At 45.6% G+C, this 23,184-nt stretch overlaps 1 protein-coding gene across 2 annotated transcripts in view; it reads left to right on the forward strand.

The window, feature by feature from the left end:
• The window catches only part of Rsh (Rap GTPase activating protein radish), a 96,685-nt gene that overhangs the window by 53,657 nt on the left and 19,844 nt on the right, over window positions 1-23,184 (forward strand). For both annotated transcript variants that reach the window (XM_076896538.1, XM_076896539.1), the window contains exons 2-10: window positions 9,449-9,506; window positions 11,657-11,793; window positions 11,958-12,398; window positions 12,941-13,163; window positions 13,494-13,983; window positions 14,226-14,364; window positions 14,767-14,944; window positions 15,167-15,365; window positions 15,466-15,577. In XM_076896538.1, coding sequence (XP_076752653.1) covers window positions 9,472-9,506; window positions 11,657-11,793; window positions 11,958-12,398; window positions 12,941-13,163; window positions 13,494-13,983; window positions 14,226-14,364; window positions 14,767-14,944; window positions 15,167-15,365; window positions 15,466-15,577 — 1,954 coding nt within the window. In that variant the 5' untranslated portion in view covers window positions 9,449-9,471. The remainder of the gene's footprint in view (window positions 1-9,448; window positions 9,507-11,656; window positions 11,794-11,957; window positions 12,399-12,940; window positions 13,164-13,493; window positions 13,984-14,225; window positions 14,365-14,766; window positions 14,945-15,166; window positions 15,366-15,465; window positions 15,578-23,184) is intronic.

The raw sequence follows: 23,184 nt of genomic DNA on the forward strand, positions 1-23,184 counted from the left end.
ATTAAGCTTCCGTCGCAATATTGATTTAGTAAAAAAAAAAAAAAGTTAAATCCCTAGCGAACGTCGCAGATAGTATTCGAAACATCCCCGTCGAACGTGACGACATACATTAAACGTCATTTTTATCAAATAAATATTAACTCGAACCCGTTCTTAATCCCTTTAACACCAAAGGCTGTGCACACGGAATATTCGACTACAATTACGGGATTGCATGTAAATCTCGTTTAACCAACTCCCTTCTACTCGTCTTCTCCGTGTTCGTCGTACTTTTTCGTAAAAATTCCTTCTGAAAACGCAGTTCGCGTCGCTGAGCAAATCGCAAAAGGCGTCAGCGCCAACTTTCAACCGACGGAAGCGATAAAATTGTCCACTTTTCAACGGCTGGTCGACGCAGCACGTGCAGAAGTTGGTGTCGCGCACTCGGTCACCCAAGGAATCGTATCCTTTTGCTTATCTTCCTCCTGCTTCCGCGACTCTCTACCACGTGACGAAATTCCAAGAGCAGCTTACTTTCCGTTCCACCAGTTTCGTCTGGCAGACACGCGAAAGCTTCGACGCGCGTGGGACGAAATTTAATTTCCGCGATCGCCCAGCGCGCTGCGATTGTTTGATACCCACGGGTCCGTTCTCCGTCGAATATCAACGATTTTCGAAATCTGAATTCCAATCGCCCCTTAACAAGATCCGCGCTCTCATTTCGACGTAACAGAGCGCAGCGAATACTTTGCTGATTTTATTTCCATCGTGTACAGAGCGTGGACGGGATTATGGAATGCGAACGAGGCCGTTTCGCGAATAGAAAGTAATTATCGTCTTGGAATTAACCGTTGCATCTGTTAATTCAGTTCAGAGATACAAGTAGTAGTAACGCGTGTACAGTCAGCCATTAACCTTCCATGGAAAGCAAATTTACGAGGCGGATCGAATAAATGTAAATTACAATTTCAACCGATTACTGTTCGTTTTTAAACGCGCGATGGAAGACAGACACCGTTCCATCGCGAAATTCCCTTCGTTCCACCCTCGAGCGACTAATTCCTCGCCGTCTCGCACCATCTGTACACCGCCTTCAATAATACCCTCGTCTCGTAACTTGTTCGCCATACCAGAGCGTCTTCGCGCCAAGAGCTCGCGAGGCGGCAATAAAACCAGGCATTTCCGCTTGTATCCAACCTTCTATTTACACGTAGGACCGACAAAGCCGGGATTCCGCGCGTCACGGGACGCCATTTTTCCGTCAGCCAGCGTCCCTCGTCGCGATGCTCCACGATAAATAATTCTCGTCGCGTACTCTGCGAGCCTCGCGCGACACTTTCATTTAGTCCACCAATTTCCGCTCGATCTCGTCCCCTTGGTTGGCTTCCACGTTTTTTTCTCTAGTCACGGTGTTTCTTCGTCTGATCCACGAACATAAATTCTTGGGTTAGGTAGGAAAAGTGGAAACGATATTGTTGGCATTGTTTCTGCTTCTGGGACTTCCTCTTTCGTCGATCTTCCTTGCTGGCGCTCTTTCTTCCTGTTTTCGAGACCACGCGTGCAGCTGGTTCGCCAGTCTGCAGTCCCTCTGGAGATGGGACCTCGTTGCTATGGGGATACCCTGCTGTGGTGGCTTTTGTTCAGCTTGGACGATTCGTGTCTGCGATTCTACCTTTTTTTCTGTTCTACTTCGAGTCGTTCTTGCGATGATGTTTTTTTTTTTTATTTTCTATTGACATTTTTGCGTACACACAGAGAAAATAGTGTTCTTTTGGATGCTCGTAGAACGTGTAATGTCCTATGTAATTAAACGGTGTTTGCGAGGTATGTTTAAGGGAATTGTTGAGAAAACTACGAAGAATTTTCTTTCTTTAGGGTTGAGAATAATTTAAGGCTTGATTTTCTTCTTTTTATTTTAGGGATAGTAATCGTTTGTGAGAATGGATGATCGAGTCCTCGTGGTTCTTGTAGACGGTCGATTTTGTCGTGTACGATGGGTAGCTCGAGTCGCTTCGAGACCCTTTGTCTGGTTACACGCGAGCTAAGTCCCCGTCGTAAATCGTTCGAGAATAGCCTTCGACTAATTGTCTTCGACGACCTTTAACCTGTTAATTGGATCTCAATCAAAAGCCTTTGTTAAACGAGCAATCGAAGATTAATGGGGGACGATCAATTGGCTTTGGAGATTTCGAGTCATGGAGATCTGGACACAATGTAATTTTGAGTTGAACGAAAAATTCTGGATTTATCCGTTACGAAATGTAATTTAGATTTAGAAACATTGTCTAATTAATTTTAGAATTGACGCCTGTAGTTGTTACGCGTTTTGTTTGCTTCGAATAAGAGGGAAATAAAGTTCGATGGAAGGCAGAAGCAGAAGAAGCGTCTGCTCGGATACGCTCTTAATCTACTTAAAGTCCAAGCATCTTTAGGGAGATCTACTGCTGTTCTTGGGGTTGGCGAACAAAAACTTTTATTCTGAGGGGATTGTTCCACGGTTAAGTTCTTTTTGTTTATCGAATAAAATCCTCGTTCAATAATCCTCGTTTCATCGTGTCAATAAAATATCGGAACATTGTTTTCTAAAAATGTAGCTCAGTTTTTCATCACGAGTTCCAATCAACTGGTCACTTTTCCGCGTGAATAACATCCCCTTAATTGATCCCGCGTTTCCGGATTTATTTCACGTTACAGACTCGCTTTGAATATTGTATATTCCCTATTTTTCACTGTGTTCCCTTCGAGCAAAATATACGTATACGCACTGCAAAAAAAAAAGAGAAAAAATAGAGTACAAAAACCGCCTCCATTGTTGGTCGTGCAATATATAAATTCTTTCGTTAGCTTTCTCCGTCCAGCTTATGAAACAGCTGCTATTAAATGAAAAGTAATATACCTGGTTTAAGAGAATTCGCTTCGAAACGGATCTCCAGCTGCGAAACAGCCAGATATTTCTCATTGCTGGATACTGGCGAATCGCTGTATATTTAGAGGAAAACTTGGGGATTTTCGCGTATGCACAAACGGAAATGGAAATTTATCGGGCGTACCCGAAAGTGGAACGTTACCAGATGACTGGTTAATCCGTTCTATGCGAATTGACGCCACGGCGAACGCAATCATCCGGACACTCGACACTGGCTTTTCGATCGCACAAGTGAAAGGAGAATCATATTAGCCGGAGCACCTTTCGTGTACAAAACGAACGCTCGTCCGTGGACAAACGAAACAAACGTTTCTTTGGATACGTCGAGAAATCGATCCTCTATCGAGACGTTTATTCCAGTCTCAGATGCTTCGTGGATTTTGTGAGACGACTCGTTCGAATTACATCTTTACGTGAGCTGAAACATATTGTCGTAAATGATTTGCTGACAATTTATGCGCGCGAGTAATTGACCGTGTTTCAACTGTTGGAAATGAATCTGTAGTGATCATTGCTGATACAATACCTTTGAAATCGTGCAACGTGTTGCATAATTTCGCTCGCGTTTCAGTAAATACATTAAATTATTTACTAGCCAGACTGACGTTTGGAGGTGTTGATGCGATGGATAGTTTCTAAACAAGAACAGACGAATTCATCGCAGTCGTACAATCAGAATTGCGAAGAACATTGGTATCCTATATTTCGAAGGAACTCCATTAGATTAGAAGGTCATTTTGTCTCTCTTCAAACTCTCATTATTGCTACGAAGTGATTCTAACGAATTGTACGATACGAATTGGAAACTTTCACAGATTTAACCAATTCGTGAACGCATCCCTTCGAGATCCGTCGCGGAAGTAGAGTGGCTTGTAAAATAATTTCGTTACTTCGGAGACGTGTTTCATCAGCTTCGTTGCTCGCGTTTAAGAGCCACCTGTGGATCACCAGCTCTGTACACATCGACTGGCATTTGAACGGTGCGATCACCAGCTCGTAAAGTAAGAGTACCTCGAACTTATCGTTAAGCTATGATATTCGTCGCCAAGAAATTCGTTCAGAATCATTATTCATCAGATCGATCGGAATGAAATTCTGTTATTTCGCAAGCGTTTCGTCGACGCAAAAATTTGCCAGTCAGTCGATCGACGAGTCTGTTTCGAGCTCGAAATCTGGCGAGCGAGTTCCTTTTTCGCGCGACGTCGAACGAGACGCTGCCAAGATTACTTTCGGTGCCCGGGTTTTATTAAGGCGCGCAGACAGTCGACGGGGATGCAAACGAGTCCTGCAATTTACCGAGGAGATAGACTTATATCTCGGCTGTAATACTGGCGCGGGGTATATTCGTTTATTTCAACAAAAAACGCAATCACCAAGAGCGTTGCTCGCGTCGCGGAGCAAATTTTCGCTTCCTCGAAGAAATTGAACCTCGTTCCTGCTCCGCGACACCGTGGAATTGTCTCTGGAACACGTTAAAACGTGACTCGTTACTCGAACGTTTGGAATAAAAAAAAAAACTGGCTGTGTTCGAAGGAAATTATTTCGAGCCCTTTCAATTTTTACCAGCTCTGACGTTTAACTGGGACGAATCGTAAGTTTAATAAACGCTCGCGGTGATTCACGCAGCCGTGTCCTCGTTGATAGCAGACGAGGGACGACGTGTGACGAATTACGCTGATAAATATCCCTCCGCGTCCAGCGCGTTTAACGCTTGTCATTTGTTCGTCGATTAAAGGAGACGCACGGTTAAAAAAAATCGCGGTTTCATAGTCGCGATCGATCGTCAGTGCTGACGCGTTCGCGTGGCGATTTACATGGGACAAGCATCGTCGCGGGAGTTAACGTCGTGGTATGTCGAATACATTCTGTCGTTGACACGTGGACGTTTCACGAGCGTTAATACGAACTGTAATACGCGATGTATCCAGGCTGCTTTATCGTGACTCGTATCGCGTGCGAACAGCTTATAGATTCTATCCAGTAGGGCATTATTCGATCAAACTACTTCCACGAGTAAAATCGTCTTAATACTTCAAACTTATTGTATTTAATTTATCATTTTGATTAGACACGAAAGGTATTAATCAGTTTCAGACGTAATAAATAACCGAGACAAGCGGTGAAACGTTATACTATGTATTAACGACAATTTTCGTCAAGCAAATACCTTTAACGGAAATTAATTTACGGCAGATGTTATCATTTTCTGTAGAAATTGATATGTTTATAATATCTTCGTGTGTCTGATATCCTGCGCTGGATACGAGATTAATAAACACCGTATTAAACGGTACAATTAACATCTTCCAGTTGCTAAAGTGGATAATTATTTATTTCCAATTGCGATTCGCTCGGATTACTAAACAATTGCATTACCAGAAGCTCGAGTGCGTTATTCTGTCCCCATCAGTGTCGTATGGAAGCGTGAGCTTATATTAATTATTGGGTACACGCCGGATGAGTGACAGGAAGGCGACGAAGCGCGTGGAAAGAGACGTCTGATCGAACGCGCGCTTGTACTACTTACAAGTGCCATATTGCATTATTCGACTTTGTATTTGGTGAACAGGATACGCGAGGATATATTCGAATGTGCCATTTTTTTTTTTTAAATAACATCACTTCCAGAAATTCTCGAAATTCTTAGGTCTAGCGCTATTTTTCGCGACTTTTGTTACAAAATGTTTGCTACATTGCAAAACGATGCCAACGTGCGCGATTAAATCAAAAACACCCTTCAAATGTTAACCATTGGCAATTAAAAAGAATATGTGTCGTTTATCTTCAACCACTCTGCAAGTAAGCTAACTTTTTAATAAAATCAGCAAGCGACACAAAAATACAGGTTTACTCGTAGACTCGTTGCGAATTTACTTGGTTGGCCGGATATTGACGCGAGACAATATGTGCAGGGCATCTCGAGCAAGTGGCAGAACTGTCCGGAAGTGGGGCGTTATGAGGCACCGTGGGCGCATAACAGAATATCTTGACGGTGAATACTCGGCCTCCCCCAAGCATCCTAAATTAATCAGACAGGGTTACACGGGCCTGTCACGCACACCACTGCAGCGTATTAACCAGAAAGAGCGACGCGAGACCAACTTCAGCTCCAGGACTTACACGACGAAGTTGAATAATCGCAAAAAATTCTGAACAAATTTCCAAACGATCTCGCGTCTGGCGATTATGTGAATGTAAATTCCGAATTTCTACAGAATGTTGATAATCCAGCGATGGCGCGGCGGTCTGGTGTAATATCGCGTGGAATAGGCGGCGCGAAGGGTTGATTTATGCGGCCTTGGGGGTTCATCGTCGAGTTTCTTCTCAAGGTCGCCGGAACTTCGAAATGAATACGAATTCCGCAGCACGCCGCAACTATAATACTTTCTTCCACAGCGCGGCGTGAAACTTCCAGGATTTATGAAAATATACCGGGGCGTCGCGTGAATTTTCGCGCGCACGCTTCCTGCGCCATTATTCCGGGACCATCGCGGAACCCTTTCCTCGTTTCTTTTTTCCAGCCTCTAAGCCGGCTGCTGCTCTCCATATTAATGCTCCCTGGTCCCGCAGAGGGCGGTTCTCGAAGAAAGGGTGTCTCTCTCTCTCTCTCGTTGGAAATTCACGAGTTCACCAAATTTGTAGCAAGGGGAGCACAGCGTCAGAAATGTATTCGTTAGCGAACGTTTCGTTTACGGGGATTTTGGTTTACACCCGGGACGTTTTGCATTGCAAATTCGTCGTCGCGACGCGAAACGCGCGATTTTGTTTGTAGCCGCGTCGTTTTCGGCTGCTGATTAAAATGGCAACGCTCGTACGAGTGCTCGCGTTCACGCGTTTAATAACAGCAAATGATAAGCGATGAAGGAATATTGTAATTAGAGTAACGATTAATTTAATGATAACGTTCTCTGGAAACCTGATATTCCCCCGACAGACTCTGTAGCTGAAGAAATAATGGAAAGATTTTGGTCGAGCTTTAATTAAAAATTCAAATGAAACAAAAGCGAGCATGAATATTCAACGGCAACATAAAGTAGTACTTTGTTAATGCATAATGAACGTAACGCTGTATTCGGACGTTTGCTCGAAGAATTATTGTGAAATTATTGTACGCATCGTCTGAACTTACTCTAATGATTATATTAATTCCTCCAACGTGGTTTCAACGAGATGAATTTAATTACCAGAATTAAACCAAGTTGCCGGATATCGTTCAATCAACGGAATAAATTCCACGATCATTGTAATATCATTGTTCTACCGTAAAATAACCCAAATTATGATCTACTTCTTGTAATTTCTTTGACTCGATTTTCTCGAGTTTAAACAATTCGACGAGCACACCGTCGATCCGAGTATGGACGAGAGCTGGATGGGAAGAGCTTCGACGTAAGAGGATAAAATAACTCGTAGAGACGACGCACTCTGTCATGCCAGCCATAAATCAAGACTTTCCGCCAAGCTGCGGTTGAAAACAGCCAGACAGGACAACAGACGGTGTTTGCTCGGTAACGACGGCTAAAAGAAGCTTGAAAATGTATCGAGGACACTTCAAGTATGTTGAAGAATGTGTTTCACTGAAAAAGCGAGAACTTAAACTCGCTACCCTTACGAATAATTTACGACATGAACTGCTGCGCGAATTGTTCCCTAATTGATTGGACTTATACTTTTATACGAAGTAAAACGCAAAAATCAGTGCAAGTCTATTAAAAATCTACTTGAAGAACAACAAATGTCTGCCCCAAAAATCTACCCTCCACCATACATCCTGAAATTCCACGGACGTTTAGCTTCGATATCAATTTGCAATTGCGTTCTGCAAAGTTCGAGAATTGCAGTCCTCGTTCCCGCGAGAGAAATTACCCCGTAGCCCCCTTCCACGTTGGTTAATTATCGAATTACTCGAGACAGCCCCGAATCCGCCCCCCTCGTTTCAGCACCCTCGTTGATGACTGGCCGGATTAGCACGCGAATGGATTTAAAATTCGTGCGGCACGCGATTCCTCCGTTTCGTCGGGTTCTCCAGGATGGCTGCCACGCGAACGCAGATTATTTCGTGACGCCACCGTGGGTGGCGTTCGCGTTGGCGAACGCGATTAACGCGGGAACGTGATTCGCGTTAAATCAATCTCGACCGAAGATTATGCTCGCGTGACGCGTACGCGATCCTCGAAAACCGGTGGTCGATGCGCCGCGCGCACCCCTCGTTTAATATTTAATCACGCGTGGGATTACAGCAGACGATTATGAAGACGGGTGTTTGCGCGGCTTTGAACCCGTCTAGATACACAAATATATTAATTTCCATCGATTGTAAAATACCGCGCGCTTGCTGGCTCCATAGAAATTGTTCCTACGCGGAGCTTCCAATTGTTTGCGCGATTAACAATCGTACGAGGCGGAATTTAATGTCGGGAATTAGCGAAATTTACCAACGACGGATTTCTCTGATTAAAAATTTGAATTCTAGGTAATTTTTATGTTCACCGCCTTTGTGAAATTATCCGCGTATAACAATTCTATGCAACCCACGTGAAAGCGCAATATATTTTAATTAACATTCTCTGCTTCTACGAATTCTTACTAGAATAGTAATAAATAAAGAGGATTTTTCTTTTGTTCGAAAAATCGGAAAAATACCACGGCGAAAAAGAGCGTCTCGAACCAAATAGAACCTTCTCTTTGACTGACGCTCGTCCTCTGACACGGATAGCTTCAAATATTCATGACTGGCAAACGAAAAAAATATCGAAAGCTCTGCAGAAAACGTTCGCAGCGTTTTAATTCAGCAAATATTTGTGATAGGACGCTCCTCCGTCGTGGATCGTCCCAGACGAGTTTGCCAAGTTTCGTATCAAAGTATGCTTCCCGAGGGAGCGTCGGACTTTATTAAACGCTCGCGCGGCTGGCCAATTACCTCGTGGTCGGGGTTGGGGATTAAAATGTCGAAAAACGGAGAAGCGAAGACGATGAAATTACAAAAGACAACGGTGACTTCTTCGACGAGAAACTTACGAACGAAAATTATTAAAATATCGCGATCGAATTGAAATACGTGGATGGAACTGAAACTTGAAAAAATTACTTTCTCAAATTTAAAAGAACATTTTCATATTCTACGAGCTTCCTCTCGTCTTCGACAACTGTTGAAAAAAATGATTTTCTCAAATTTAAAAGAACATTTTTATACTCTGCGAGCTATCCCTTCGTCTTCGATGACTGTTGAAAAAGATTATTTTCTCAAATTTAAAAGAACATTTTCATACTCTACGAGCTTCCCTTCGTCTTCGATGGCTGTTGAAAATAGCGATCAGGGATCGTAGACGAGATTCGCGTTAGTTCGCGAGCAGACTGATCGGATGGTGGACGTTTAGGAAAGTAGGCCAATTACTGATTTGACGGAGTGACGTGATTCCCGGGGACAGGACGCGAGGGAGGCTCATTACTTTGCCGTGCGATCACTTGCCATTGCAGGCTCCCGAAGGCCCCCGCGGCGAAACGAGAGAAAACATTTAGCGTGTGTGTTGGTGTCTTTTGCAGGTCGGCCAGGCCCTTGCCATGCGATGTCGTTGCAGAACCCCAGACTTCGACATTACAGGTCGCTTCACGAGGCCGGATGCGCACTCTCTCTCTCGCTTAAAGATCGTTCCTTTCGATAGCCTCACTTTGCCAGGCTGATCGACACGCGAGGAGAAACGTACCCGCTGCACTTTCTCCGCCGCCGTGTATCTTTCTCCTCGGCTGTCTTTCTCTTTCGCTTTGTCGTTCGTCTTGCGTCTAGTTTGCCGATAATTGTGCACGGTACGCGACGCGAACGGAGTCACCTTTTGTGGCGGTGATTGCGGTGGAAATGTGTGGAAAAAAACCGAGCCGCGTCGATCGTTTCTGTTCAGAATTCAGTTCGATGGGAGACGACGCGAACGAGGTAATTATTCAAGAGAAAATTGCGACGCGAGTTAAATCAAATTACGGTAGCTCACTCTTTTCTTCGTTCTCGTTCGCGACTGATCGTCAGACGATCTCTCAACATCGACTTGGAAAGAAATCGACGTAAAATATGGGTACAATGTTCGTGGAGAGTTTGCGAAATAGCGAGTGGTACACTTTGGTGGGTAGCTTGCGCGATATTTCGAAGATACCAGCTAACTTGCTTATATCGAGTACGCGAAAAGCTTCGAGGATGGCTATATAGAAGCCAGAGTTATTATAAATTGAAAGAGAACACTCGACTCGCGAACCTTACGAGGCTGGAACCTTCTACTCTGTGGCGAAGTGTGCTTCGCGCGAAAACAATCTACGCAGAGGAATTGAAGGCTCATTTGATCTCTCGTTTAGCGACTAAGTACGTCAAAAGCAAGTCAAATCATTCTCTATAAACCGTTCGATACGACTAACATCAAATCGTTCTCTATAACTGTCTAACGTGCCACAAGAAACCACTGAATTCTCCTTCGTCTGACCATGCATGCTCTTAAACTACTGAAGCTACCCTTCTACCTCTATCGACAAGGTAAAGCTATTTTCTCCCAGTGGTCGAGGCATTCTTGTCTCTCTACATCGAACAGTTCGAAGGGTTAAACTTCCTTTCGCGCGTTACAAGTGTTACGTTAAATAAATTGCACAATAAAAGCCAACGATTAATATAACATCAATCAGTTAAAATTTGCAATTATTTAGTGGCTGTTTTTTTGGATGAAAAATTTTACCATTTAATTACGTCTCATCGAACTGAATTATGGTCGACCACGCGAGTTTCTCGCGAAAGTCCATCGGCCACATTTCCACCGCGAAGAATTGCTCGTTATCTGCGTCGCAACTTGCTCCAGGGTTTGTGCACGGGTTAGAAACACGAATACACGTGTACATGAACCGTTCGTGATGTCTGGTCCACGCTGCATCCACGCTTTTAGAAACGACGCTCGTCGTGCGTAGGCCAGTCCTGTAGCAGCCTCGCACCTGCGTCAGTTAACGGCCGTTTGCGGCGCATCACTGCCAGCAGCCTGTCCTGGACCCGGGTGCCATTTCTAAAACCCGAGTGGAGGCGTGTTTCAAGCGAATAAATCTATCGCGGACACGCTTCCACCGCGATTCCTGCTTTCTGCTTGTGAATTGTTGGAGTTACGGCGTCCATAGTGTCTCGTAGTGGTGTTGTTGTTGTTCAGTGGTCGGTGAGTATCTCGATTGTGCAGGCAGCTGGTGGAGACGTGGAGTGGTCGATCGAAGCGAGGAGGAGACTATAAACGGATCTTTTTTTAAGAAAATAATTTTCTAACTAAATTTCTTTGCGTCGAAATATTTGAATGGAGTATGTCGCGTTAAATTCACGCTTGCCAGCGAACGAACCTCGCGAGACCTTCTTCGTTTCGCGATTTACGAATTTCGACAAATTTATTCATACGAAACTGCCACGAGCCACCTGCACAAAGTAGCATCGTGAATACAGCGATTTTGCTCGCAAGTGAACTCGATCGCCGCTTTACCATATCGTGCCCCTTTTCAACGCCGAGGAAGCGTGCCAGCCGTTGACACGTCGAGCATGAAAATGATGTAGAAAATCCACGTAGAGGGTATACCGAGAGAACCACGACCCCGATCGAGTGTCACTTCGCGTACGCTCTGTTGGCATGGCCTGGATCCACACGTTAAATTCTATCGTTCGAACGTAGAGCACCCTTTTCGTCTTTTACCACTTCCGCCGCGGCACGCGCCAACGGGCAGACTGAACTCCAACACGTTACCCGATTTCAGGACCATGACAGCGATCTGCTTCGTGTGCAACCTGCCGATCCTGAACCATCAGGTCGGGCTGGTATGGCAGGGAGGGAACGGCTGGAACGACATCCTTCGAGAGCAGGTTGAGGAGTCCACTTTGAGGCAGCGACTTGGTAAGTTGCACCCCTGCGACAATAAAATACGTGTCAGTTTTAGAAAAGAATTTTGACGCAAAAGAGACGCGATAATTTACAAATAACGCTCAGAAATAATCTCTTCAAAAAAAAAAAAAAAAAAGAATGAAGGTATAAGCAACTGTTGGATGTCTCTCTCGTAGGAACCGGAAGACGCGACTCAGCGACGCAGATCACGTCCACGTCGCCCCCGAACGAGACGCAGGAGTCCTCGAGGACGCACCAGCGTCGTCGACGCTCGAGTTTGGCACAGCTGACGGACATTCTGCGGGAATGGAGCGGCGGTGGCGGTTCCGGAAAAGGCGAGCGCGGCAACAAACTCTGCCGCCGCGAGACGCTCGCGGACATCGCGAAATCCATGCCCTGGTCCAGACAGACGACCACGGACGCCAGCCATCTGGAGCGGTTCCGGAAGAGGCGAGAGAGCTCTGTGGACAGCGGAATCAGAAGCCAGGCGTCAGTGAAATCGAGGAGGGATTCTGCCATCAGCGACTTCAAGAACGACATCGCCAGGCTCTGGGGCAAAAAGGACGCTGCGCCACAGCCGCAACCACCTCCTGCTGTTATTCCACCTACTTATCGAGGTACGTTGATGAAGTTTCTTCGTTAAAATTGTTTCTTACGCGCACGAAAATTGTACGCGACTGGATTGTTACTCTGTAGGTGGATGATTACACGACGCAGAGGAATTTGTGATTATCTGGATCAGAGATTAATCGATTTTTAGCAGTCAACGGATCCAATTTTGCGAGTCGCGCGAATTATCGCAATAATGAAATAATTAATCCAGGTTATTGGTTATTGTTCGTTCGTATTATTCAATATGCATAGACTGTTTCTATAGCAATGTATGATAATTTGATGCTGTGAAATCAATTATCGTCCGCGCGATTTATAAAGTTTGTGTAAACACGAAATCTAGCGAGGTATATTCATGATGTACAGTAGCGTTCGATGAACTCATTACTGAGAGTACTCTTTAACTTCTGAACCTCTCTTGAACTCTGCGAAGAAAATGAAAATCGGAAGGTCCAAAGTTTCTTGGGTTTTCGCGATGCTTAAATTCAAGGGGCAATCTCGTCGCGTTTTAAAACTTGATCGTCGTTTAACGCCAAACGTTCTCCAGGTTCCAGCGACTCGAGGGGATCCCGTCGCGGTTCCGGCGAGAGCGGAAGAACCAAGAGTCCCGGCGAACGCAAGCATAATTGCCGTCATCACAGGCGCAGACAGTCGCAGCAATCACAGCAGTCGGTGGACAGCGGCAGCGGCGTAATGCCCGCGAAATATTACAGAAGCGATCAAAGACCCAGCGCCTCGAGCACTGACAGCGCGGCCAGCAACGCCGTCAGGTACGTAATCAGAACGCAACAATAGGATTCGAGCCAGTGACTTCAATCGGTTACCTGTGTAACCCTTACTCGCTTCGCCAGCGTGCATCTACTCTTGTCATTTCTCATTGATCGCGTCACGCTTTGTACGCTGGCGAAACGAGGATCACCGATCACCCTTGCATACGCGTGTCTTTGATTGAACTATCCCCTCACGAGAAGACTTGTCATCCCCTCATAATTTTTCGCAATGTTCTCTTACATTTTAACGCGAATTATCGTGGAATTTCTCGAATGACACATATCTACTTTGTTTGAAAAAGAGAGTTAAATGGACCAATTTTTATTCAGAGAACACCTGGAAGCCCGCATTTCCATGGACAGAAGCGAACGATCGAGCAGCATCGAGGGGAAGATACAGCCCACCGTGGACAAGGTATTGACGCCCACGGTGGACAAAATTTTAACGCCCACCACCACGACGACTACGCCTCTGATAGAGAACAAGACCCCAGTGACGACGAGCACAGAATCGAAAACCTCGACAACCTCGACGACCACCACGGTCTCGTCGACGACCACCACCGTGACGATCTCGACCACGCTGACCGTGGGCACGAAGACCGCCTTCGAGGGCAAGAATCTAACGTTAGACGCGACCATCACTCCTCCAACCATCGTGATGTCATCAGTGACGCCGCCAAGCGTTTCACCAACGACTGGTAGCAGCCTTCCGCTACCAGGAACCTCGACTTCCGGTAGCTCCAGCCCAGTTGGCTCGCCAAACGTCAACACGCCGACGCATCCTCTGCTCGCCACCAGAAGGGACTCGACCACTCAGGTGATGTGATTCTAAAAGAATTCGCAGACATTTTCGAATATTGCTGTCTCTAATAGGAGTCTGATAGAAGAACGAAACGCGTGTAGTAAAAAGTATTTTAGAGTTGAATGCTTGGAACGATTTAAGCGTACGTTGTATTAAATGAAGTGGTGATACATACGTTTGGTCAGACGTAGAGTAAAAATGAGGAACAGGTGTTTCTAGACGTTTTATCGTTGAATAAATGAATGATATTGTTACAGTGTTACCAGAAGGGGAAAGAGGCATCGCCAAACAAAATGTCCAGATTGATAAGACAATCAGCTGCCATTGACGAGTCGATGCCACCCGCGCGACGACGCGAGAGCCAGCCAACTTTGTCACCGGATACCGACGAAGGAGGTACAATCATTCACACCGACCATTACCCACCATTCTCACCCCTGCTACAAAATAAAGCTACCAATGTAACCCTGAATAGAATTATATCTATCTTTCTAAGCACGATATCTCTCATTGAAACCATCTCTCAACTGTTCTTCTTTCACCTCCTCTTATCTACAATTTCGAAAACCGAGTCGTTTTTGTACGTGTCATTTCTTAATGTGAATTCAGCTGTAACTCATAGAATTTCACAGAATTTAGACGCTCGAAGCATAAACGGGGCGAACGAAAACGGCTCGATTTTTCTTCCTATCATTCGCAAGGATTCTTCATTCACTCTGGCAGTATCTGTAGTATATCTCATATATCAGAATCGAAATCGAGAAATGAAAAATGCAAATGTTTCGGGTGTTCTCGAAGGGCGAAGAGCTCGCAAAGACTCGCTGAGCCCAGACACCGCCTCGCATTCGCGACGCCGTGACTCGAGGAGCCATCTGAGCCCGGACAGGGCTGTCGATAAGAGGGATATCAGTCCTATCAGAGGGAGGTCGCAGCTGAGGCGACAGTCGATGTCGATGGCGGGGCGGTCGCCACCCAGGTACCTGGATTCTATCGATTTTCTCGTGACCGTGTCTGCTGGTAACGTAACTCCATCGATAGGAAGCGGTGCAGGACGTTCGCATCGCTCGTCGATGTTAACTCTCTGAAAAATTGATTTTCTAATATTCTAAATCTATACTAAATAATAATTCTAAATCTATACGCTTCTTTGAATGATGTTCTTACAATTTATCTGCAATTAGACACTTTTGTGACGCAGATCACCGGATAGTTCGACCTGTTCGTCGAGAGACCCGAGTCCTTGCGCTCGAGCACCCATGTCGCACGCTCCCATCGCGAGAAGACAGTCGACCACGACTGAGATCTTCATCGCTCGTGGTTTTCGACGACAGAGCACCACGGAGGAGATAAAAAGGTGTCGAAACTTTCGCAGGCAGAGCTCCCAGAGCGAGGAAGCGGTCAGTTGCGTACGGACAATTGAAGATTTACTCATCGATTTCTATTTCCGCTATCCGGATGACTATTCCTTTAAAATGTTCCGTTTCTTGTTCCTGTTAGGTTCAAAGATTTCGAGGACGCCGGGACAGCTCGGCGCAGATCACGGACGGGACGTACGCCTCGATGACCGTCGAGACGTCCAACACCTTTTTCGATATCAGCACGCAGACTGGTGAGTCATGAATGTCACGATCATTTATCATACGCGAGGATCGCAAGCGGAGGTCCGCTGCGAGGCGAAATGGAAATGGAATTTTCGATGCGTTCAATTGTATTAGGAGGTAGTCGTGCCGCATCGATTTGCTTTCAAATACCCCGCTGCATCCCAAGTAGTACGATCTGTGTATAATCAGACAGGTCCATACTAATATTACTGTTAAATGGAAATTATAATGCTGTACTAATTATTGTTCTCCTATGATGTAATTTCAGCTAGAAATACATTCACTTCAAGCTTCATTCAGTCGAATCACAATATCTTAACCGTTTCATATTCATAATTATTTTCGTCTCACGAATCAAATTCCTTAAACTTTTATTTTCTACGGAACATTTTCAATTTCCGCAGATACAACATTAATCTCATTGTAACTTGAAAACAATCAAAATAGAACATGAACCTTCACCGTCTATTGCTTCTACACATCGAAACCCAACACTTTCAACCTCTCTCATCGATGTCACTTCAATTCCTCAAAGAACTACGAATCCTACCCTTCCAACCAATCATACCATTCGTTGTCGAAGGGTTAAGAAACCCATCACCAAAGAAAGGTTCACCAAACCGTCTCCATCAACCGAGGAACTCGATCAAATCTCGCGCGTTCGACGCGTCAGGACGAAACACGCCGAATCGAAGCGCGGCATGCGCCCTGGCAACGGCGTTCGTGGGCTCCAGCCGGCGTCGCGACGCCGCGCGGCGTCTCCGTGGACGCAGGCGTCGTGACAACGACGCTGGTTCAACGGAGGGACATTGGGGTCGTGACAGTCGATAGCCAGCCGAAAAGGAAACTAGCCTTGAAGAGCTGCTGTTCGTCGAGCGTGTGCGTGTGTTCTTCTCGCGTCGAGACGCGTACGCTGGCGTATCCTGCTGGATCGGAGGACGCGAGAGCCGCATTCTGCACGGCGTACAAGACACGTCGGAAGAACTGTGCGGTTTGGCACTCGTGAAACCCGGCAGGACTCTCTGGTCAGTGATCGTGGATCAGCTTGTCGTCCTGATCGAGGATCGAACGACGTTCACCTGCGTCCTGACGATCGCCAACGTCAGCTGGCTGATCGAAGGAACACCCAGCAAGAGGAATCACAACGGTGTCCAGGCCATCTCGACGTGGAACAGTGCGATTGCGGGTGAAAAGTAACTCGCGTGTTGACAGGTCCTCCTCCTCGTTCCGCCTCTCGAGGATCACCTGTTCCTCTCCGCAGCGTGTTTACTCTCGCGACGAGTCTACTCGTTCCCTATCGCGAGCAAGCATCAGCTCGAATGGTCGTTACGAACCAAATCCCGTACGTGGGATCCAGCTGTTCCACCCGCCGGATGACAGGTTCGATTTTCCATTAGAACGATGGGTGGGGTGCCATTCGAGCGGTGATCGAAGGATCCTCCGCTGGATCGATCGTGCGATCTCGTAACTCGAAGCGTGTGCAGGACTCGCCCGCCTGGCTGCGTGTCCTTGGCGAAGAGGGTGGCCAAGACTGCACCAGTGTACGACCAGTGAGAGGACGCAACCACTTGTGGCGGTTCGTGGCTGATATTTCTACTGTCACGATCACTTGGAAGCCGGCCAAAGGAAGCTTCTTCTCTCTTTCTCTTCCTGTCTCGAACTCTCTTCCTCGTTCCTACGTTTTTCTCTGTCTGTGCGCGTATCATTCGTCAGAGATCTGATAATGGATCCTCGATGATCTCGTGTCTCGTACGCCTCAGGATCGACGGTGCGCGCGTTCGCCGGATGTTTGCTCGCGCTCTCGCGGTGTACCCGTGTGACATGTGACAAGCGAAAGGACGAACGAGGTGCGCGGAAGAGTGTGTGATGGGCAGAAGGGACCAGCCGCGTCGACGAAGAATTCCGTTTGGCCAGCAGCGACGACGGGATGTGGTTGCCGCCTTTCGTCGAGCTGACGCTTCGTCGGAGGTAGGACGACGGTACGTCGCGCGTCGAGACGCAGGTTGTACACACAACTGGTACTGTGTCGCTCTATATACGGGGTGGTTCCGTTTTCTCCTGGCAAACTACGGATATTGTTTCGCTCTATATACGAGAGATCTTTCCGCGTTTTTACCAACGCCTTAACCAATCGTGGGGATCGTTTCTGCTCATATACGGGGTGTTTCAAGTCTGTTGACTAATAAAATTGCTGCTTGGGAATCGCCTCGATTTATTTCCGTGGCTTTCGAACGGACTGGAAATGCAACGCGTGTACACGTGAACAGAGGGGGGAAATAATGTTATATGACGTTTGGTTACAGTCTAAACGTTACCAGCAAACGTTCCGCGCAAGGCGAAACCGGTAACAATGAACAACAGAAAGCTAATTATCGCTGACACTAGCTAATAATTACGGTAGAATATTATGTAAATTTATATGGACCGGGCACAATGATATTCCATCTATTGTTACGCACACGTTTCAACGTCGCGTTCAATATTTGCTTTGTAACCATAATGACGCGTGTACTTTCGAACATCATGTAACATTCATTCTTTCCTCGTTCTGTCGTCGTCGAAGTTTGTACAGAGAAATCGAGAACGCTTTGTGTATACTGATTCCTTCTTTGAATCAATGGTTATCGTTCTTCTTATTATTCGGTAAATTGCTAGCGATTTTCGTGCGCGTACGATCGCAACGCGTTTAAGATGAAATATCGCGCAGACACATTTCTGAAGTGTCTGCGAACGTAAACATTTCAAAAAAAAAACCAATCTCCTTTTTAGCTCCAGATGTAGGTTACCCTTCGAGCTCTTAATTGGCTCATTTCTTACTGTCAGCTACAATCTCCTTCGAACAAAAACCAACTATGGCTGCGATGATTTAAGTTCCTGCAAACTCAACATTTGCAATGCGCGTTCTCCTAATCGAAACAGTATGACAAATCGAGGAGCAAGGAAAACTGTGCGATATCGCACGCTCGACTGATTAAATCGTCGATCAAACTCGTCAGCAAGTTAAATAACGTAATTAAAAAAAAATATTTGACTGTTGATTGAACTGTTACACCAACATTGAACTTTTTTCTGCTATTTTAACGAGAAATGTGAAAAATCTAGAGAACGCGAGAGACCACTCTCTTCAACGATGATCCTTCGATCTTTCTAGAGCAAGTAAAAACGTCTGAACTCGTGTTCGTCTAACAGATCGCACGTAGATTGAATATTTCTCGGAGGGGCGGAACTCGCGGGGGTGAAATACGTTTCGCGCGGTCGTTAAAAGAGTCGAGGGTATTTTCGTCGCGCGGTTTTACGAGCACTGTGATTAGCGGAGCGTAGAAACGCCGCTCGTTAGAATGGTTTTATTATCCGGCCACATCGGAGTCCTCCACGAGGCGTTGAAACGCGACGCGTCCCATGTGCATTACGACCGTGGGAACGGCTACTTTTATGGGCCACCGTGATCGGTATTCACGGCACGCACCGGACCTCGCGATCCCTCCGTTCGTCCTGCTCTTCATTAAACTCGACGGGATTTTTAATCGCGAGCTACGACCGTTTCCCGCTGGAACGATCGCGAGTGTTTAATCCTGGGTCGAGGAAGGGTTGTTCGACGAGGCACCCTCGTCGAAGTTCTGTCGATTAATATTGGCGGGAGAAAGTATTTCTAGAAAGTGTATACTAAAATTTACCCAGGATATAATTACAGTTCTTCGTTTCTTTTCTTTCTATGCTCGACCAATAATTTTTTACCATCACGTAATCTTCAAATAGTAAATCATCTAACTTCTATTTTACACAATTTCTTAGCTAACCTTCGTACCAATTAAAACCGCTCAAACATATCTCAGTAATATACAAACGCGCTCGAATTAATTCTCACAATTAAATCTACAACGTCCATCTTTAACTCTTGGCCAGAACTTCCAAATTATCCACCAACCAACCAACTAACCAACCGCTGTATAAACCACTCCAGCGGCCTTTAATTTCGTTGAATCGCACGAACAGGCCCGTCCTGACCGTTCGCCTTTATTGGTCTCGTTTCGTTCGGCCAGGAGACAAAATGGTCGAGAAGGGGGTTGAAAAGTTCTCTGTTCGTTACTCGAGGCGGTGGCTGAAAGACGTTCCTCGCGAAATTTCCAGCAACAACGTTAAGTTTCACGTGGCGCACGAGTAGCGTTTGCTCGTTACGCGAACAAGTTGGTACAACTCCTGGCCGCCGGAAGTCGTTACAACCGTTCTTCTTCTGCCGCCCGCCCCTGTTGCGCCGGCTCTTCGCTTCGAGACACCCCGCCCTCGTGATTATCGTCGAGCGAAAATTCCGCTGCGCTGCGAAACGCTCTCGCAGCAAAGTTCCTGCTGGGCTTCTTGCTCGTTGCGCTGCTTCTTCTTCTTCTTCCTCGACGCGCAGGTACGAACGCAGCCACGACGAGTCTCCTCGTTCGTGAATTTAATTACCAGGACGACGAGAACGCGGACAATGGACCGTGGATACGCGACAAGGGCTGCAAGGTGGAGAATTTCCCCTCGTCGTTGGCAACGGTGGGGAATATTTGTCTCTGGCTCGCGATAACTTTTCACGCGACTCGTTGGATTTCGTGCGATTGTTTTTGTTACGTTTCATTGAGTTGGTTTCGCGCATACGGGGATTACAAACGATCCTACCCTTTGTTGCTGCGGAATTTTTCAAAGGCAATTCGAGAAATCTCGATCGTACGAGTTTACTGGGTAAATTAGAATTTTTATTTTTACTGTTCTATGTATGACGTAGATTAAAGTTCTTTGGGTGAGTCTGTGGGTGCTTGTGTATTCACGGAAAATTGAAATACGCGAAAAAGTACAGGATGCGTGTAGTATGCAAGAATATGCAAACTGTCCGAAGTAAAATAAGTATTACGATATTTAGAGAGCGAAAGAGATCGCAATTTGAATCTCCCTCTATGTGTTTATCAAATACAAATTTGCTTGAATATCCCTAGTTAATTACCAATAACCGAAAAGCAAAATTTCAATCGTAATCACGGGAACAGAATCACTCGCAACGAATATTTACGCGAACTGGTGGAAAAAAGAAATTGCCAGTGAACCCAATTCCCATGACTCTCCACGTGGCCCCAGCCAGAGCAGTTCCATTACCACAGCGACTCGTCGTTATTCTTCGCGACACCCACCCCCATCGGCGGCCTCTCCTTTGTAGCTGTCCGTTCTCGCCTTTCCGTTCCATTTGAAAGCGAACGAAGGAAGAACGGCAGAAACAAAGGCGAAGATAAAGTATTCGAGGGAGGGGAAAAAAAGAATTGGCCTTAATTCGCGAGCCGCGGACTAATGCAATCCTCCCCGTAGTCCGCGGCTCCATTTCGAAATTGCGTTAGAGGGGCTGCTTCCGCATTCTCGCGTCGGAGCGTGGAATAATAAGGTGAAACATACTCCCTGCCCCGTGCAATCCCATCGTTCCTCTTCTTTCTCCACGGACAGTCGGTCCATTTCGCCTCTCCTCGACCCACTGGAACGTTCCACGGACGAGCGAGGGGTTCGAGAGGGTAGGGAAAAAATCGTACGGTCGATCTTGGACGGTTCGTTTCCTCCTTTCCTTCCTTCGTTCCTTCCTTCCTGCCTGCCTTTTCCTCGACCACTTGTAGACGCGCACAATGGCCAGCGTTTCGCTCGAGACGGTGAACAGATGGACAGAGAGGAGCAAGAGGAATTGTACTCGACGAATGGAAATTCAATCGAACAGACTGATCGCATTATTCCCTAATCTAACCTCTTCCTAGTGGGAACAGCCTGGGCGGTTGTCACGCGAACTCGATGGCCTGTTAACCCTTCGCGCTCGACGATTTTTTCGGTCAGGGGGTGCAAGTCCAGACGATTTCGCGTGTAAATGAATTTATATAAAAATTAACATACGAAAGTGTTAGATTTTGATGTATTATCTGTGTTTAGATTTTGAAAAATATAATTATTGGAGTTCTAGTTCTGTAGCTGCGTTTGGTGTGATGTTTTATGTAAACACTTACCAAGGCATTCTGAATTGGAGGAGTCTTGTGGGTCCATCGCTGCTACTTCTCGATTCACTGTCTAGTACACTAATTTTTCTATTTCTCACACGCGATACTATATCACTATCATAGATAGATACGTTTTTGATCAATTCGAAATCAAACTTGTCTTAAAATTTGTAAAATGTGTGGCGCAAAATTTCGTGATACGTGTGCTTGCTACGATCGTCGAAGCTGTACTGACGCTAGACACATTGTATTCAGGACTACAGTCGTAGAGGACTCTTATCTTAATCCTCATTTGACGTCACAATGTCACTTTCCAATCGAAGACATAAACAGACTAAGAGATCTATTCTCAAACCAATGCTTCGCTTCTATTAATTGGAGAAATGTTAATAGAACGAAGGGTGGATAGGCTGCACAGTGCTTCGTGCAAGTGGTTTTGATTTCTTTCGTTTAGTGACAGTTGCTTTTTAATTTGTATTTTTTGGTGAGATAATGATGGGATGCTGAAGATGATTGTTAAGTTTAGGCTGACATTTGAGAGAAATATCGCGGTAGAATTTGTTCCGCGTTCAGAATTATTTTATTTATCCTACAGATATCGTTAGGGGCTATAAAAATTAAATTTTCGATTTTCACGCGTGGGTGGCGCGCGTTTATTCAATAAATATATTCCACGCTTTTAATCCCGTAATTCTTCGAGTCGCAACAGTTTTTTTCGAACGATTTTCGCGTCTCTTTGAAAATTGCTAAATTATTTCCATTCGGAAAATACTGCACGATGATATCGCGCGACGGCACTGGGATTGATTGCTCGTGACAAGTGAAAATAAAATTCGCTTCCGAACGTTTGATTTCGCAAAGTGATATCACGGTTTTCGGTCGTGGACGCATTTCCCGTGACGGTACACGCCAGCTTTTAATCGATAACCATTTTTACGCGTTGTCATTTCCTTTCGTACGGTAAAATTATTCCTCTGTTTCGAATGCACATTTATTTCATGCATTTCTACCGAACGAAACTAGTTCGACGAATACTCGATGCAAACTTTCGCGATTTATTTTCGCTAATTGCAAGTTTTTATCGAAACATCTGCAAATATTTTCGTAAACGCGAATTCGATCGATGCACGTGGACAACTGGACAACTTTTTTTCCCATCCCACTAGCAGAACTCGATATATTACACGTCTATTTCATTTTTCTCTCCTCCGTCGAGAGAGTTCCTTTAGATTGCAATAAAATTGAATGTATCACGCATCCATCATACTTATATCTGACTTCACCATGATACCATCCATCACGTGTTCCTATAGTCACAACATAAAAACCCGATACATATGTAATAAACGTAAATATATACACGAGAGATCAATAGTGGTAAAGTTCAACGTCACCAAGTAGTACGACTCAATATTTCATTCACTAATGCTATTTATGCCCCTATATCATTCAGCTGCGAGTGAAGTGCGGTATGAAAAACTTCATCGTTATCCCACCCCTATCAATAAGATGCTTCGACGTGCACGGATACCATCATTTTTCACCGAATTGTAGCGTACACGCTATTTTAAGTGGTACAGCTCAACCATTATCGCAGTACTCTTTACGACTGCAGATAAACG

This window comes from Xylocopa sonorina, chromosome 6 (assembly GCF_050948175.1).
Source record: "Xylocopa sonorina isolate GNS202 chromosome 6, iyXylSono1_principal, whole genome shotgun sequence".
In the NCBI taxonomy this organism is placed as follows: domain Eukaryota; kingdom Metazoa; phylum Arthropoda; class Insecta; order Hymenoptera; family Apidae; genus Xylocopa; species Xylocopa sonorina.